The 17,401-nt window shown below is 43.8% G+C and overlaps 1 protein-coding gene across 1 annotated transcript in view; it reads right to left on the reverse strand.

Moving 5' to 3' along the window:
* Window positions 1–17,401, reverse strand: part of SMG6 (SMG6 nonsense mediated mRNA decay factor) — a 224,529-nt gene that overhangs the window by 89,014 nt on the left and 118,114 nt on the right. Inside the window, exon 13 of the mRNA XM_066599701.1 lies at window positions 10,449–10,650. Coding sequence (XP_066455798.1) covers window positions 10,449–10,650 — 202 coding nt within the window. The remainder of the gene's footprint in view (window positions 1–10,448; window positions 10,651–17,401) is intronic.

Below are 17,401 nucleotides of genomic sequence, written 5' to 3' on the forward strand. Positions count from 1 at the left end.
TGGTGTAGGAAAAGCGATGCGCAATTCCCAAAAGAGACCAGTGATAGAGGACATTGATGAATTGCAGGAAGGGGACCAAATATTCCATGCTGGGTTCTGATTATTTAATCTTGGCGTGATAAAAGGCTATGTTGCCTGAAATATTGCTTGATTGTACTTTGAACACCTGATCGATCTGTAATAAAACAGCCACAAACTTTGGCAAATTCAAGAAGCGTGTGTGCGATCCCATCTTTCAGCTTCTGGTACTCTGAGGTTGTGACGGTGTGACCTTAGGATTCTGTACTATACTGATATTAATTGGAATTTTTTCTGCCAATTGTGTTTAGTTAAATAAAATCACCAATTCGAAAAAACTTGGAAGTGTGTAAAACACAAATAAATGTTAAGAAAAACAACAAAGAGAATCCAATGTTTTGGAAATCTCATACAACTACATTCTATTCACAATAGAGCATAGAATACATAGCAGAAGGTGAAAGTGAAACATTTGTCCATTTAATTTTTAAAAAATTAACTTTTAGAAATTGATGGCAGCAACACATCTCAAAAAAGTTGGGACAGGGGGTAACAAAAGGCTGGAAAAGTAAGTGGCACTAATGCAAAACAGCTGGAGGGTCAATTTTCTACTAAACAACAAGGCTGTGTATAAAAAGAGCATGTTAGGCTGGCGATAAAACCATTAGCTATAGCCATACGCAATAACCCTAAAGTATTCGGGGTCCCTGTGCATTCTCAAAACACAAAAAACTTAGCGTCTTTGCTGATGACCTCCTCCTGACACTGACAAAACCCCTTATGTCTCCCTAATTTTCGGTCAGATCTTGGGAATTTCGAGAAGGCATCTGGCCTTAAAATTAACCAAGTCCGAAATTCTTTACTGTAATATCCCCTCCCACAAACAAAAACCTATTGAAATTCATTTCTAATTCTGAATCTGTCCCCAATTCCTACCTTATCTAGGGGTTAAACTATCATGCAACACAAGACTATCTTTAAGTGGAATTACGAAACCCTCTTTCAGAAGCTTAAACAGGGCCTACTAAAGTGGGAATGCCCCTACCTCTCCTGGATTAGCCAGATCCACAGTATCAAAATGATATTACTACCAAGACTGTTATACTTATTTAGAACTCGCCTGGTCCCAGTACCACATCAGGCCATATGACCTCTACAAAAAAAAAACATGCCCTTTATCTGGTCTCACAAACATCCTAGAATACCGAATACCACATTCACAAGAAATCAGGTGGCAAATTGGTACCTGGCTGCCTTAACTACTACAAGACAGGCCGTTTAGCCCAAATTCGACTAATTTATGCAGGACCCAACTCCTAATTATGAGTTTTCATGGAAACCACACAATATGTCCCTATAATTGGCTGCCCCTGCTCTGGACCAGTTCCACCCTTCCAACTAGTCTCCGAAATACAGCCCCACTCATTTTTTACCATTTTGCTATGGGGTTAGTCCCGATTCAAGATGACTCCTCGTTCTGGCCCATCTCCTCTGACCCCTCTCCTGTCTAACCAAGCATTCTCTCTCTCCAGGACAAGATGTTACAAGCTTTACCTGGTGGCAGATTAATAAATGAACTACCCTATGTGACTTCTTACTTCATGGTGGGCTTATCTCACTATCCTCTTTCAAAAACCATTTCCAACTTCCCCCAATAGAGTGGAGAATAACTCAGGTATTTCACTGTTGGTCCTCCGTTATACCCCCAGAATTTAAAGTGGAGCTGAACCCACTGGAGGCACCTATGCAAATACTGCCCAATTTACCCAGGCACGTTGTCGTATCTCTACAGCAAACTAAATAAAACGTAACAAGAGAAGTTACCTTATATGACCCAATGGGAATCAGACTTAAACACCTCCCTAACTATAGAATGATGGCGTCACTACAGTGAGAGCCTGAGCAAAAATAGTTGGTCTTATGAAGACATCCATAAAGGTTCTACATATTTAGTGCCATCCTGCATACATGCCATCTATTCCGAAATATCCATCTTGTGCGTTAGGGGATGTGATAACATTGGCTTTCACCTACACATTTGGTGGTTCTGCCCCATAGTGCAGGCCTTTTGGAAAAAGGTTACCCACCTTATTTCCTCAGTCACAGGTACTTCCCTTGGATTAGATCTGTTAGTCCTACTATTAGGCAATAAACCCAAAAAGATATGCAATGCCTCCTTTAAACGTATACAATTTATCACTGTGGCAGCTTGTACCAATATTGCTCAAAAATTGTGAAAACCGCAACTATCCTTCAACCTAGTAATTGCCCGAACAGGAGACCTCTAAATAAGACATTGATCACCATACGCCAGGACATGATAGCCCAATTTGAATCAGTTTAGGAACAGTGGATCACCTTTGTCAATATCCCTAACCTTCAATACCACCACCAAATCTAACCCCTTCAAAATACAATAAGTGGTGTAGAACCCGAAGATATTAGAGGCCACCTCCTCGCTCTGCGCGAAAAAAAAAATAAAAAATAAAAAATCACTGGCCAATTGGACCTAAAGCATAACATCAAAAATAAACAAATACAAAAATAAAAATACCATTTCCCCAACAGTCTCTAAAATGCCAACAAAGTGGCTATATTGTATTGTTCTCCCCCCCCCCTCCCCCCACTGTACTATGTTAGTTTTCAATCTATGTATGTCTTTAATTGCTCTTTAGAGCTAATCGATGCCAAGTACTCATGCCTTATACCAAATCTTTCACCCCCTGCCCGGGGTCTATGCGGCAGGAATGTCACCAAAGTTTAAAATTACTTTCAATAAATACTTTTGAAACATAAAAAAACGTGTTAGAGAGGCAGAGTCTCTCAGAAGCAAAGACGGTCAGATGTTCACCAAGCTGTGAAAAACTGCATCCAAAAACTGTGGAACAATTTCAGCAAAATGTTCTAAAAACAGAATTGTGAAGACTTTGAATATCCCACAGTCTTCAGTACAGAATATCAAAAGATTCAGAGAATCTGGAGAAAAAGGCCAACATTAATTCTCGCAGCGGGATGCGGTCCCCAAAGGCCTGCGGCTCCCCCACTCCCGGCGTCCTCTGTCTCTGCTATGCACCAGCTGCCGGCCAGCCGGCACTACTGACACTTCTGTGCGGGCCTCTGCGAGACCCACACAGAAATAGAGCATGGCGCTCCAGACTACTTCCAGAAATCATTGTCTGTGAATACAGTTTGCCATGCAATCCACAAATACAAATTAAAGCTGTATAATGCAAATAATAAGCCATATATCAACACAATCAGGATATGTTAGCGTCGTCTTTGGGCCAAAGATCATTTAAAATGGACTGAGGCAAAATGATAAACGGTTCTGCGGTCAGATGAATCAAAATTTCAAATTCTTTTTGGAAACCATAGACGCCGTGTCCTGCGGATTCAAGAGCAGGACCAGCTAGTTAAAACAGTACAAAAGCCTACATCTCTGATGGTATGGGACTGCATATGGCATGGGCAGCCTAAACATCTTGAAAGGCACCGCTGATACTATAATAGAGGTTTTAGAACATATACTCCCCATCCAGAGGTCTCTTTTAAAGCATATTTCGATAAGACAATGCTAAACCACATACTGCATCCAACATAACAGCATGGCTTCACAGAAGAGTCGTCCGGGTGCTGAACTGTCCGCCTGCAGTCCAGACCTTTCACCAATAGTAAACATTTGGCACATTATGAAATTAAAAATCCGGCAAAGACGGCCCTGGACTGTTGAGCAGCGAGAACCCTACATCAGACAATAATGGGACAACATTAGAGATGAGCGAGCATACTCGATAAGGCAAACTACTCAAGCGAGTAGTGCCTTAATTGAGTACCTGCACGCTCGTCTCTAAAGATTCAGGTGCCGGCGGGGAGGAACGGAGGGGAGATCTCTCTCTCCCTCTCGCTCACCGCTGCAACTCACCTGTCACCCGCGCCGGCAGCCTAATCTTTAGAGACGGGTGGGCAGGTACTCGAATAAGACACTACTCGCTCGAGTAGTTTGCCTTATCGAGTATACTCGCTCATCTCTAGACAACATTCCTCTCCCAAAACACCAGAAATCTATCCCCCAATTTCTCATACTGTTGTAAAAAGAAGAGAGGGTGCTACATAATGGTATTCATGGCCCTGCCTCAGCTTTTGTGAGATGTGTTGCTGCCATCAATTTCTAAATGAGTTAATGTTCACTTTCTGCTGTGTGTTCCATCGTGTATAAAATACGGTTAGATGAGATTTCCAAATCCTTGCAAATCCTAGTTTTCCTTTACAATGTATTTACATTTCACACAGCGTCCCCAGTTTTTTGGAATTGGTGTTTGTATAAAACAATTGAGTGCTGAAAAACAAAATGCAGTACCGAACATAAAGCATTTTCTTGTTTCCTGTTCCACAGATCACATCTTCGTAACATTGGATATCTGAGAAATCAGCTGCGCGCCGACCGAGATAAGGTCTGTAACCGTTTACCGTGATTACAGAACATCTGCACGATGACCTCTTGTAAGCTTGTTTTGGGTAAATATTAGACGTATTGAACAGCTCCTATTATTTCCTCTTACGAAATAGAATCTATTTGACAGTGGAGTGATGAGCAACCACTCTAAAGCAGGCTGTGTTTATCTGAGGCCCCTTAGGACTGCCTTTGCTTGCAAGGTGAGATCACTACAGGTGCTGATTCCAGCAGGTTGAGGGGAGGAAAGCGGGCAGGTGTGTGCGGAGTGGTCTCTGTTGGAACTTGCCAGAATAGAAATGCCGAAGAAGAAGAATCTACAGAGCCCTATCTGATGGATGCACGGACGAGCCCCAGCCGGCGGTTGTGACGGAGGCTGAAAGTGCTGTGTTCTCAGGCCTGCTCCACATTCCACTTAACACTCCTCCGCTGTCATCTGCCGCTTTCTCCTCCAGCGTTTCACAGGGCTCATGTGGCTTCAAGCAGCCTCACACCTGCACAGACAGGTCCTTATTTCCTAAGGGAAGAGTGGGTACGATAAAGGAATCAGACATCAAAATCTACCGACTCGCCTCATATCTCGTCTGCAACCACGTACCAATATTGGCTGCTTTTCAAATAACCTGCCGGGAGGAGCAGCGCTCCACACTTAAGGTCTTCACATTAACTGAAATAAAGAAAGTAAGGTATTGTATCATCGCTAAATATCTCACACTGAAGAATGCTAAAGGGGTTCTACTAGGTAGAAGACTTAGCTTGCAGTGCCGACCGTCACTGGGGTCCCTGTGACCCTCAAAATGGTGCACCCAGAGTCCGCTGGGTGAATGGAGCAGCGTTACGCATGCGAGATCACCCTTCCATTCACTGCCCATGGAGACAGTCGGCTATCTCCATAAGCCCCATAGAGGCGATTGTGGGTCACATTTGCACTGCTGCACTATTCACCTGGCAGACTCCAAGTGCGGCGTTCTCAGAAGAGCGTGAGGTCCCCGGACCTTGTGGATATGAGATTGATTATTTTCTACAGCAGTTTAAAGAGCATTCTTTTCGTAAATAGAGCCTCGTATGATGCAGAACGTTAAGGCACAGAAAGGCAGTCCTAAGCTCTCGCTCACGACCTGAAGGTTGCGAGTTCAATCCCCGCTTGGTTCAGGTAGCTGGCTCAAGATTGACTCAAGCCTTCCATCCTTCTGAGGTCAGTAAAAATGAGTACCCAGTATGGTGGAGGGTAATAAACAAATTACCTGAAAGCGCTGCGGAATATGGTGGCGTTCTACAAATAACGTTTATTTAAATATTTGTTTCCCCCTGAAATCCTTCGGCAGAATCTTTGCTCTGCCTTCCCAACGTTTTTCCTACTAGAAATTTATGAATAAATTGACAGCTGGGTGTTACCAGTTGCGGGAATGCCCCTCTAGAATGAGATTGTCCAATAAGTGCCAGACTGTAGGAGGGATATGGCCCTTTGACAAGGGAAATGGTAAGAGAGAGAGCTCCCCCTTGTTCCCACACTGCTACCCCCGGCTCCACCACGCCGCCCCCCGAATCTTTTCGTCCGAGTAGTCAGTTACTCGGAAAAAGCGGTGCTCAAGTGCAAAAACACCCGAACCGAGTACGCTCGCTCATCTCTATCCGCAATGCTTTTAGCTATGTACTGTCTTACATAGCTGCTTAGGCGGCCAGGCAAAGTTCCCTGAACCCATGATCTTGAGACTTAAGGTCCTTTTACACGCGTTATCAGTCTTGAGCGTTCCTTCAAATGCTCATTCGCCCAACAATCAGCTCATTTACGTGAGCATAAAAATGCTGGCAGGTTGGCAGTACATCTCTTTGTGATGCCCAGCTGGCCTACGGGGATGAACGATTAGCAATCATGAGTAGCCATAGCAGATTCTTGAGCCATGTACAAGAAAGTGAAACAAGCGCTGATGGACATGCGTTTCATTGGGCCAAGGTTAGGTCAACAATAGTGGATAGTCAGGGGTCCTCTGCTTGGGATTCCCACCAATGAGCCTATTCTCCAATCGCTGTCAGTGCTGTCGAACCAGATGACCGCATTGATGATCAGAGCCGGGAGTATAATAGAAAGGCCAATGCAACGAGGAGGCGGGAGTGTAATGGAAGGCATCACTCCTATTAAATTCAATGGGAGCGAAGCCTTTCTATTACACTTCCGGCTTTGACATCCGACTCAGGCTGCACTGACAGCGGCCGGAGGATCAGTTTATCACTGGCCGCCCCCGACCTATTCTGAAGATAGCTCATCAATCATAAATGCAGATTTGCCATAGATGTACAAGTGTGGAATAGGGGGTCCGATTGCTCTGGTTTTTCTTTGGAAACACAGTCGACCCACCATTATCTAAAACAAAAGGAAGCAACATAGAATGAGCGCTGCGACCCCTGTTCTTGCAAACAGTCATCACCGAAATTCTTTGTACAGAGGTACCTTAAAGTGGAAGGCTTTAAGCTCTAGTGGTTTTGCTTAGGAAGTTTAGAGGGAGAAATAAACTTTACTACCATGTATACGGAGCTGCGGTTTCTAGGAGAGAAGAATACTCCAAGGCATTATGATACTGGAAAGGAATGGCTAAAATACCGCCATGCTGTACACTACAGCCGAGCGCAGAACAATATTAACGCAGTAGGCAAATAATGCACACTTTGCCCTTAGGCTTTTTCCCCCCTTTTACTTTTAGGAAGTCGTGTCTCACCCCATAAGCCGAGGTATTAATCACACAACGTCTGGTTTTAATCCACACGCTCCCAGTCCTGAACGGATGGTTATCTGGGGAAAGTGTATTCCCCTTAATCTCGCTCCACAGCCAAGAAAAGTTGAAAATGAAAAAACCAGATTGGAGCAGCGGTGGAGCAGTTTGCTCGGTCAGACGCTGCCTCGGGGAGATCCTTCTGCAGCTCGGCTTTACTTTTTTTTTTTTTTCAAACAAAATATTGACTTTAACAAGGAGTATTAAAAGCGCGGCTACAACGTAACGCAGGGCTCCTCCTGAGGAACAGACACAAGTTCAAGCCTGGTGATGCTTCCATATTAACCCCCGTGACAGAAAACGAAGATATCAGACCAGGTCTATCGAGTCCTCTGAATGTAGTCCCTAATCCTGAAGACGCTCACTTTCTCTAGAATGGCTGGAAATCAGCACTTTGCACATAAAATAGTCCCGGTAATTTAGCAAAAACCATCAACGGATATTTCACAACATATGATACATCTTATTAGAAAGCAGCAAGCCCTGGATTGTTTTCCTATAGCAGATAGTGAGTGACAGGCGCTCGGCATCTAGTAGCTTGCCCGTGACCTCTCCGCTTCATAATTACAGCGTCACCTCCCAGTCTAATATCTAGTATTAAATTCCCTGTTCGTCTGCCAAGTTTCATAGCAATAAATACATATTACACTGAATTACTCAACTTCGTACCTGTCTGGCATTACTGGGAATTAAAACCTAAACTCTCAGATCGTCTTTTTCCTGCACAGCTGAATGCAATACGATTGTTCGCAGTTATCAGCCACAGCAGGCAGAGACTGTTCTTCCATGGAATTACTTACAGGAAGTTCCAAAAATGTTTTGCATGATATCTCCAGTTATGGACCTCCAGAAATATCTGCATACGTAAGTGTTAATGTCGATACTGGATTTGTGAGCTTTAACCCTTTCCAATTCACTGTCTGATGTCTAAAGACATTATGATTTAAGGCTGTACAGCTCCGATGTTGGAAGACATCCGTCGGGGTTCTCTTGCTGTATATTACCAGCCTCTCTGCTGTCGGAGCCTATGCAACGTGTCACCTCATGCAGTACTAGCTTTAGCCAGCAGATAGCGCCGTTGTATAATGGCAGAAAAAGAGTAAGCCCCCTAGGAAAACCTGGATATAAATTGGATTAAAAGGGTTGAAGGGACTTACCAGAATCAACTTTTATCCCCAATCCTCGGGATAGGGGCCAAGTCTAATTAGTGAGGGTCCTACTCCGTGAGGGCTGTCATACATGCATGGTGCTGAACCATTTTCAAAGGGACTTAAACGCTTGGCTATTTCCACTCTGCTAACTTTGGACTGTAATGAATGGGTCTGGAGGTCGCACATGCGAAGCAATTACCCCATTCAATCTGACGTCACTGTGGCTGGGAGAAGCAACCCAGAGTGCCAAGAAGAGGGGGACCGCTGTTCTCGGAATCATGGGGGTCTCAACTGAATAGGTGCTAATAGTGGATTCTAATGCAACCCCTTTAAGCCTCAAGTATTTGGCAGAGAGCCACATATGCCAGGTAATCACTCTCTTCTGTACCCATGACATCTGATGAGGCAAACCACAATTGTTTTCCTGTTGGATATGTCTTTTTGTTCCTCCTGAAAATAAGTAATCGCTAGATTTATAGGACTCATCCTGCAATACCAGAGAAAGGGGATCTTAGGGTGGACTCTCACTAGCATTTAATCTCCGTTTTAGGCTTTCGACTCGGTTCTGTTTTTGGTGCACCGAGACGGCAGTCAACAAATCCATTTTGATCATTGATTTCAATAGGATTTTTAAAAACGGAAAGCTCTCTGTTTGAAACCAGACACCTAAGGCCCCCTGTCCATGGGTGAGGCGCAATGTCGATAGTGATATTCCGCCGTCGGGGAGCAGGGAGGAGAACTGGCAGTTCTCTGCGGTGAGCCGATCTGACAGATGGGCTCACCAGAGAGAATCGCAGCATGCTGCGATTCGAGTCCCACTAGCGGAGACTCGCTATGACTCTCTGCTCATGGACAGGGGTCTGCGCTTTCCATAGCAACGCTATGGAGAGCGTTCACTGCGTTACCTGCAGACGGATGATCGCCGCGAGTAACGCAATGAACTATCGTTAAAAAAATTTCTTCTTCTGAAAATGGAATCTGAGCCACTAATGTGAACCATTTTGGATCTCAAAATGTTTTGGGTGGCTTCGGAAGAAAGCGCCGTCGTCCTCACGAGTGTTTGACCGATAGCTACCGACGCTGTATGGTGACCTTTAGGCTTATCGCTCCTTTGATTTGCATAAAATAGTATACTCTGCACTACAAATGAATCAAGATGCCACAGAGTAGCATCTCGGCCGTGAGATCCAGGGAGTCCATCTTGAAAGATTCCTGAAAGTACAGACTAACTTTACATGTGTTAATGTAGCAAGAATTAGCATGTGTTACTAGTATGCAACTTTTTAAATCTTCTTTAAAAGACATTATGGGCTCTCCTTCCTCCCAATGTGTTCATCTCAACAGACAACAGTCCATGCCAGCCAAGCTGGGCCAGTAATTACTGATCACGCCAGCAAGGCAACCGTTTCAATCAGCCCCGGCACATAAGGGAATAACTTGATTTCTAAGAGGAAAAAAAAAATGAGTTCACACACAGTTTCTACTTCTCTCTAGTCAGCTATTTATCACTTTCCTCTTAGAAAAAAAAATAAAAAAGGACAAAAAAAAGAGCCCTGGCAGATATCCTGGATGAGAGTTCTGTGGTGGATGAAGAGGGTGAGCGGAGGGGAGGGGGGTATGCATGATGCAAACCATTTGGAGCTAAGTGAGACCGCTGCCAATACAAGCTGCTTTATTCAAACAAGTGAGGAAGTGATGGGCCGTTCGGCGTGCCAGAGCGCGGACGCAGCTTTAGACAGTATAGCAGCACTTAAGCCCCCGATACATACAACACAACATACATGTCAGACAGAAATGCGCTATAAACAGCATACACGTGCAAGCGGACTCATATACAGCGCCCTGAGGAAACCAATGACCTTTTCACTTATGACAGAGCTGGAAGTCAGCAGTGAAAAAGGTCAATATTTTCCCTTAGCACTCTCAATCAACGACTTAACGGTATTCATTACTCAGAGTAAACTTCCTAAGATTTAATGGGATGAGGCAAAAAAAAGACGCTAAATTGAGCTTAAGGGACGGTATAAGAGAAGAGACAAAAGCCAAATTTTCAACGCTGACCTTGTCTGAGGTTTTCTCCACATAACACGGATCTTGAGGAGCAGCGAGAAGAGGAACAAATCCGGAGAGAAGCCTATCTTCTTCCAGGATCAGCAGAGAGAGGTCGTCATCAAGGTCCTTATAGAGCGGGACTTCGGACTGGTTCACACAGGTCAATGTGTTACAGAAGTTTGCCAACACGCTCCATACATCCAGAGCGAGCCTGGGAAGGGAAGAAAAAACTATTAGTATTCAATCAGAATCCAATAAGCCAGAAAGTCAGAAAGCACGACATTGATTTATTGCATAGAATTACAATTTTTTTTAATGTTTTTTTCCTGAATTCTGGTTAAGTGAAATTAAAGAGAAAAAAAAAATAAACACAAGCAGAAGAATCAGGAAATTGATTTAAATAAAAAAAGTCATAGTATCCCGGTTTGTGTTGAAGGGGTTGTCCGATTACTGGACAACAAAAACAAAAAAAAAAATGTGTAGTTAACCTTCTGTGCTGCCACGATCCAGAGCCGCAGCCCCGCTGTGGTCCCAGTGTTTGTGGTGGCAGATGTAGTTCTCGGAAGTCAGGTGACTACTGCGGCCAATCAGATGCTGCAATGTCACTGTTGTCAACTCCTAGCATGATGGCGCCCAGGATTGGAGCACTGATATCCGGAGAATGGGCAGTAAACCTGCAGTCTTTGATTGGCTGTTGCAGTCACCTGACTTCCAGTGACCTTTATAACAACACTGGGACCACAGTGAGGCTGCAGAACTGGATTGCAGCGGCACAGGATGGGCAAGTACAGCTCTTTTTGTTATTTTAACACAGCTACATCCATCGGGGTAATGTTGCCCAGTCACTGCATAACCACTTCAAGGTTTTATCTTGGGCTTCTTGAGACCTCACAACCCAACTAGAGAGTTTTTTAAATACTCCTCTATGACTAAATCGTAATCCAAATCTGTGTCGGCCTTAGGTTAGATAGACTTATTTTTGCACCCTCTTGTCATAAAGGGAACGGTCACGTCCCCACAGCACCATAAACTAAGTTATGGGGATGTAGGTGATTATTTTTTTTATACTCGCCCGCGAAACAGCATGGTCACTCTCTAAAATTGGTTTGCAGCAAAAAAAAAAAAAAATTCCAGTGCTGTGCGATCTTCAGAGGGCGAATGCAAGGAAGCACTATAAAAATACTTCACCTAGCTTTCTGTCATGTTCCCTAACAGCACCATAACTTCGTTTATGTTGCTGTGGGGACGTGACAGCTCCCTTTAAGAAGAAAAAAAAAAAAAGCACCTAAAAACACTATGTTGCACTGATTGGCAGGATGTCTGTATTCAGATTGTGCTGAAAGCAGCAGGGTAACAGAATACTCACACCAGAACAGCTCAGGGAATAAATACTGTACTAGAACCAAGCTCACAGCAAATACAGGACCAGAACCAAACAAGATAAATACAGCAGAAACCAACTTCAGTACACAGATACAATACCAGAACCAAGCTCACAGCACCTACAGCTCCAGAACGAAACAAGATAAATACAGCAGAAACCAACTTCAGTACATAGATACAATACCAGAACTAAGCTCACAGCAAGTACAGTACCAGAACCAAACAAGATAAATACAGCAGGAACCAACTTCCGTACACAGATACAACACCAGAACCAAGCTCACAGCACCTACAGCACCAGAACGAAACATAAATACAGCAGAAACCAACTTCAGTACATAGATACAATACCAGAACCAAGCTCACAGCAATTACAGTACCATAACAAAAACAAAAGCATAACTAAGAAATTGTGTTGCAGGGGCGCCAATGGGCTAAAAGGGGCACATCGGAAGATCAGATAGACAAGGATAGAGCCAGGAAAAGGATGACTCATGTAGCTCCATAAGACGCTGCCACATGGACAAAACCATCTGGCCAGGCGAGCCTAAAGGGGGCAATCATCCCCAGCCTACATCTGCTTGGTGCCCCCCTTACCAGCTGATGGCCAGCGCATGTAGCAAAGGCCAACCATGGCCAGAATATCTGGTAGGTCCAGTTGATGCCTGATGATAGTTGTTCCCAGGTATCTCAGGAATTGAGAGTGATGAATTCCTATCACTGTCTTAAAATCAATAAGGCCAGATTCACACGACCATATTTGTGTGTGTAATACACAGTGAATACAACCCATTGACTTCAATGAGCGTATACTCACAAGCGCGTATTTTTCCTGTGCATTTCAGTCATACAAGAAAAAAAAAAAGATCCATCATGCTCCATTTTGCTGCACATTTGCGCATCATCAGTGCCCATAGAAGTCAATGGGGATGCGCAAATGCAGGCACAATATGCTAGGAGAGGTGTGAAACACTAATTGTGCAGGAAAAAAAATGCATCTTGACCTCAGACTAATTATGGCTGGGAGCATCGGTGCGTAGTTTTTTTTTTAGCGCAATCTCGATTTACTTGGGCAGGTGAAAAGTACAGAAAGGAACACCAATGTGCATGCAACCCCCCCCCCCCAAAAAAAACAGCATTCATTCTGCAAAAACACTGTGCTCATGTGCGTGTAGATGTGCATACGCTTGTGTAAATCCATGCTAAATCTAGCACTTGTAAAGTAAGGCTGAGATTACACGGCAAATATTGGCCATGCGACATTAAGATCACAATGTTGTTCTGCTAAATCTCAGCTAATTAGTGAAAGATTGTGTTGAAACCCAGCAGACCTGAATATTTGGAAATTGTGTCGCAACGCGACCACTTTCACTGCCATTAGCGCACATTATTGCGAACTACATAGCTTTGTAGTCTTACTCCACCTATTACCATTACAACACAACATACAATCCGCATCAAACATTGAGTAACTCCATTGAGAAATTCACTGAGTCACAAAGTCTTTTTCTCCATCAACTAGTTGCTGTCAAACTCTGCGGCTCCTTTCTGTCCTCTGAATACACATAAGATGCCGTCTCTCTCTTTACGGCCAACAGATTGTTGACAGCAGCTACATGACAGCTTCATTGTAGTTTCAGAAATTGTCATTTCACCCCCCATAATGCAATTCTCTAACAGGGAGCCAACAGTGAAGAACACGTCATGCGTCTGAAGATCAGGGCTGAAGACTACAAAGTAAGGGAGAGTATTACATGTTTAATGTATGCATCCTACAGTGCAGATTTAAATTGCGGCATGCTACGATTGCCGCGACAAGCCTATCTGTTAGGCTCACCACTGAGACCTGTCAGCTCTTCCCCTTGTCCCCCATGGCGGAATATCGCTAGCGATATTCCTCCCGGCCGTGAACAGGATCCTAACCCTTTTATGACCAAGGGTTATTGATGTTCTAGTGTCCAGGTCACATCCTGCAGTTTTGGCATTCATACTTTCAAAAAAAAAAAAAAATCACAACTTTTAAAAAATATTTTTCTGTCGACAGCGCTGTGCGAGGGCTCGTTTTTTTGCAGGGCGATCAATAGTTTTTATTGGTACCATTTTAGGGTTCATACAACTATTGATTTTTTATTTAGTTTTGCAGAGCAGTTCAGGAGATTTAAATCCCGACTGGGACATTTCAATGCCTGTGTCAGACCTGACAGTAGCATTTAAAGGGTACACCGTTGCGTTCCGTGTTCTCTCTAATCGTGGCCATCGTCACGCTAGCAGATACCTTCCGTATAAGCTGCTGACATCTCTATACAGCCTAACCACATGGGAAATGTGCAGTTAGGACGTACTGCATATTGCTATATGTATTAGAGCCATGCTAGTCATCGCTCCCATTGATTTCAATAGCGTTTCGTAGACCTGCCTGCGCTCGAACACTGGTTTTCTAACAATTTTTCATCGCTGTGTTCCATTTTTCTATGTTTTTGCCTATTTTTTTTTAACACACCTCATCCCCCATCACAATAATAGGGTGCGTCAAAAAGTGCTGTCAAACACTGTACCATGCTCGAAATCGCGGTAAAAAGCTTTTACCTAACACGGGATTAATAAATCAGCAGCTTGTTGCAAATTCCTAAACACAATGGGGCCAACTTTTTGAGAGTTTTTGTCCATTGAGGCCTCTGAAAGGTCTTCCTATCAGTACTCTAACAAAGAGCCGTTTATTTGGAGTGGTCCAAACGACTAAATCATCGGTATTTTATCCATCTGTGTTCAGGAGCAAAGAGATTTTTTAATTCCACACACTACCCATAAATTCCATAAACTATCAAGCCAACATGTGTTCTTATCGCTAACCTCAACCTCGAAACGGAGTGCAGAACTTTCCAATGAAAAATCCTAAAAAGGTCAAGACAAGTTTCTTGAATCAAAGCAACATAAACAAAAAGGGAAAAAAAAACCAAAAAGAAACAAATTTAGTATACACAAGTTAATGACAAACACATAAAAATTAGATTATCTTGTGATAGTTTTTTCTTCTTGAAGGAAGATTGAAGAGATCAAACAGTTACACAAACACTTTGGTTGGGTCAGACTTCGGAGAGAACATCAGCCAGGGTTGCTACAAAAGTTGGACATTTTCATTGTAAAGAAAGATCTGAGCCATAAATGAGGAGGTTCCAGGTGCCAAATCTCTAAAGCTGCCTCATTTGGCCGAGGTTCTCCACCAGGAAACGCCCGCTGACAAAAAACATCTTGCCACTGAGCACGTGATGGCAGCTCGAGAGAACACTGTGTACCATTGACATATAATTCCTCTCCCCACAGTAGAATGAAAAGTTCCCCCTTCACATCTTTTCCTGTCAGGAGGGTTCATCTTCAAGCCCTCTAAAATCTGTCAAAAACGTGCAGATGTAAAAAAAAAAGAACATGGGATGAAATAAACAGTGGGAAGGCTGGTCAGTGAGGTAATGGGAACAGCGTGGACTCTGCAAAGCCAAATAGTGTTTTAATAGTTAAAAGGACTGAACTTGACATAACCCCTAAAGAAAGATCCTGTTCTGCCCCTCAGGTCTGACAGATATCAGTACAGAGCCGGCACCGGATGCACGAGAAGTGGGGGGCATAGGCCTCCCGGGAGATAAAGTTGCACGTTCTTGTCTTTAACCCTCGGAATGCCCCTGCTGCCCGCTTTGGGCCGAGCACTTCCGGTTCACACACATCCTGTGCCAGAAAGCAGTGCCAAGTCACACAGAAAAGGCTCGCAAAGTAAACAAAGCGAACACAACAACTGTGACAAGAAGAGAGGCAGAGAAACAGACAATCGAGAACAGCAGAGGCCAACAGAGAGGGAAAGAATGAGAAGAGACAAAAGTAATGAGCAGAGGCGCACTGAATGGAAGCAGGAGGAGAGCCGGGTCCAACAATCATCAGGTTTCACTTGGCTTACGGTTAACAGTCCACCTATCCAAAGTTGTAGACTCCTCTCGGTAACAGAGCTGCGCTCTCCCCGAAGCTCGGCTCAATACCCTTCCAATGAGGAAAAGTTACCAGGTGATAGCCTGACCTCTCCGAGCCCTCGGCTCAGACTTGTGTATAATAAGACAGGCATATGGGGTTATAAAAAGACTAATGTTCACAATTATCTACAACAGAAAATTCAAACAATGAATCACCGGTGGACTGTTAGATTTAATATACAACCACAATGTAACTGGGGAAACACTTGTACGTACACCAATGCCTATTTGCGAGAGGATGCTGGAAAGTTTTGTTCGTCGGTTGAAAAGGGGTAACGTAGTTATTCCAGTTTTAAAAAGGTTTTCTTTTTTTTTTTACAAAAATAAAAAAATAAAATAAACTGATGAATATGATAATAAGAGAGAAGGGTAGTTGGGTTCTCCTAAAAGCCTCTCTACTTTTGCTCTAAGCCAAGTGCCAATTTGTCTTAAATTATGCGAACGAGGCCAAACCAGTTGCTAAGGACACACTGCCCGATAAACTAATGTCCTCAGCCTTGTTGATTGGTTGTTGTGAATGAACCCGTCCGTCTCACAGGACTCAGGTCTTCCGGATTACAAACTAGACAAAAAATGATCCCTAACCCACAGGAATAACTGGGATTAGAAGTCCAACCACTGGCAACTCTTATCTCCGGCAATCCGACTCAACTGAATGGAGTGGCAGGATTGATGAGTAACCTCGGCTTCATTCATGCGAAGTCTTTCAGGAGCCCCATCAATCAGAAAGTTATCCTGTAGATTTCAGATAACTTTCTATCTTGGCACAACCCCTTTAGGCCTCATGTCCACGGGGAAAATAAGAATTAAAATCCACAGCGTTTTTCACGCACCCCATAGGAATGCATTGACCACCCGCGGGTAGATAAATACCTGCGGATGGTATTTAAAAGTGAATCAAAAAATTTCTGGAGCATGAAAAAAAAAAAGGGACATGCTCCATTTAGGTGCGGATCACGTGTGCGGGAGCTCATAGAGCACTTAGCTCAATTGATCTCCCGCATGAAAAATAAAAGACAATTACAGTGCATCCGCAGCCCAAATGCGCGTTACAAATCCGCAGCGGATCTGATTTTCCCCGTGGACATGAGGCCTTAGGGTATTGTTCACACGAGGCAGAAATGCTGTGGAATTCCCGCAGCAGAAAATTCTGTGACAAGTTCCAATACAGAGATGGTACAATGGTGCAGATTCTGATGGGTAACGTAGCACTGCCGTGATCATTAGAGGCCACCAGGTTCAAGACTGCGCTTGTAGCGTGAAGAATTGGGATATGAGGGCAGCACGATATCTGCTGAAGTTAGCTGCGGAAATGCTGAAGAATTTGCCGCCCCATGCGAAATGACCCTTACATAGAGTCCATGCGCTGTGGTTACACCTAAAAGTCTTCTGAATGCTAACCCTCTCCAATCCACTGTCTGACGTATAAAGACATTATGATTTAAGGCTGTACAGCTCTGATGTTGGAAGATGCCCGTTGGGGTTCTCCTACTGTATATTGCCAGCCTCTCTGCTTTTGGAGCCTATCCAACGTGTCACCTCATGCAGTACTGGCTTTAGCCAGCA

The sequence above is a fragment of the Eleutherodactylus coqui genome, chromosome 4 (assembly GCF_035609145.1).
Source record: "Eleutherodactylus coqui strain aEleCoq1 chromosome 4, aEleCoq1.hap1, whole genome shotgun sequence".
Taxonomy (NCBI): Eukaryota; Metazoa; Chordata; class Amphibia; order Anura; family Eleutherodactylidae; genus Eleutherodactylus; species Eleutherodactylus coqui.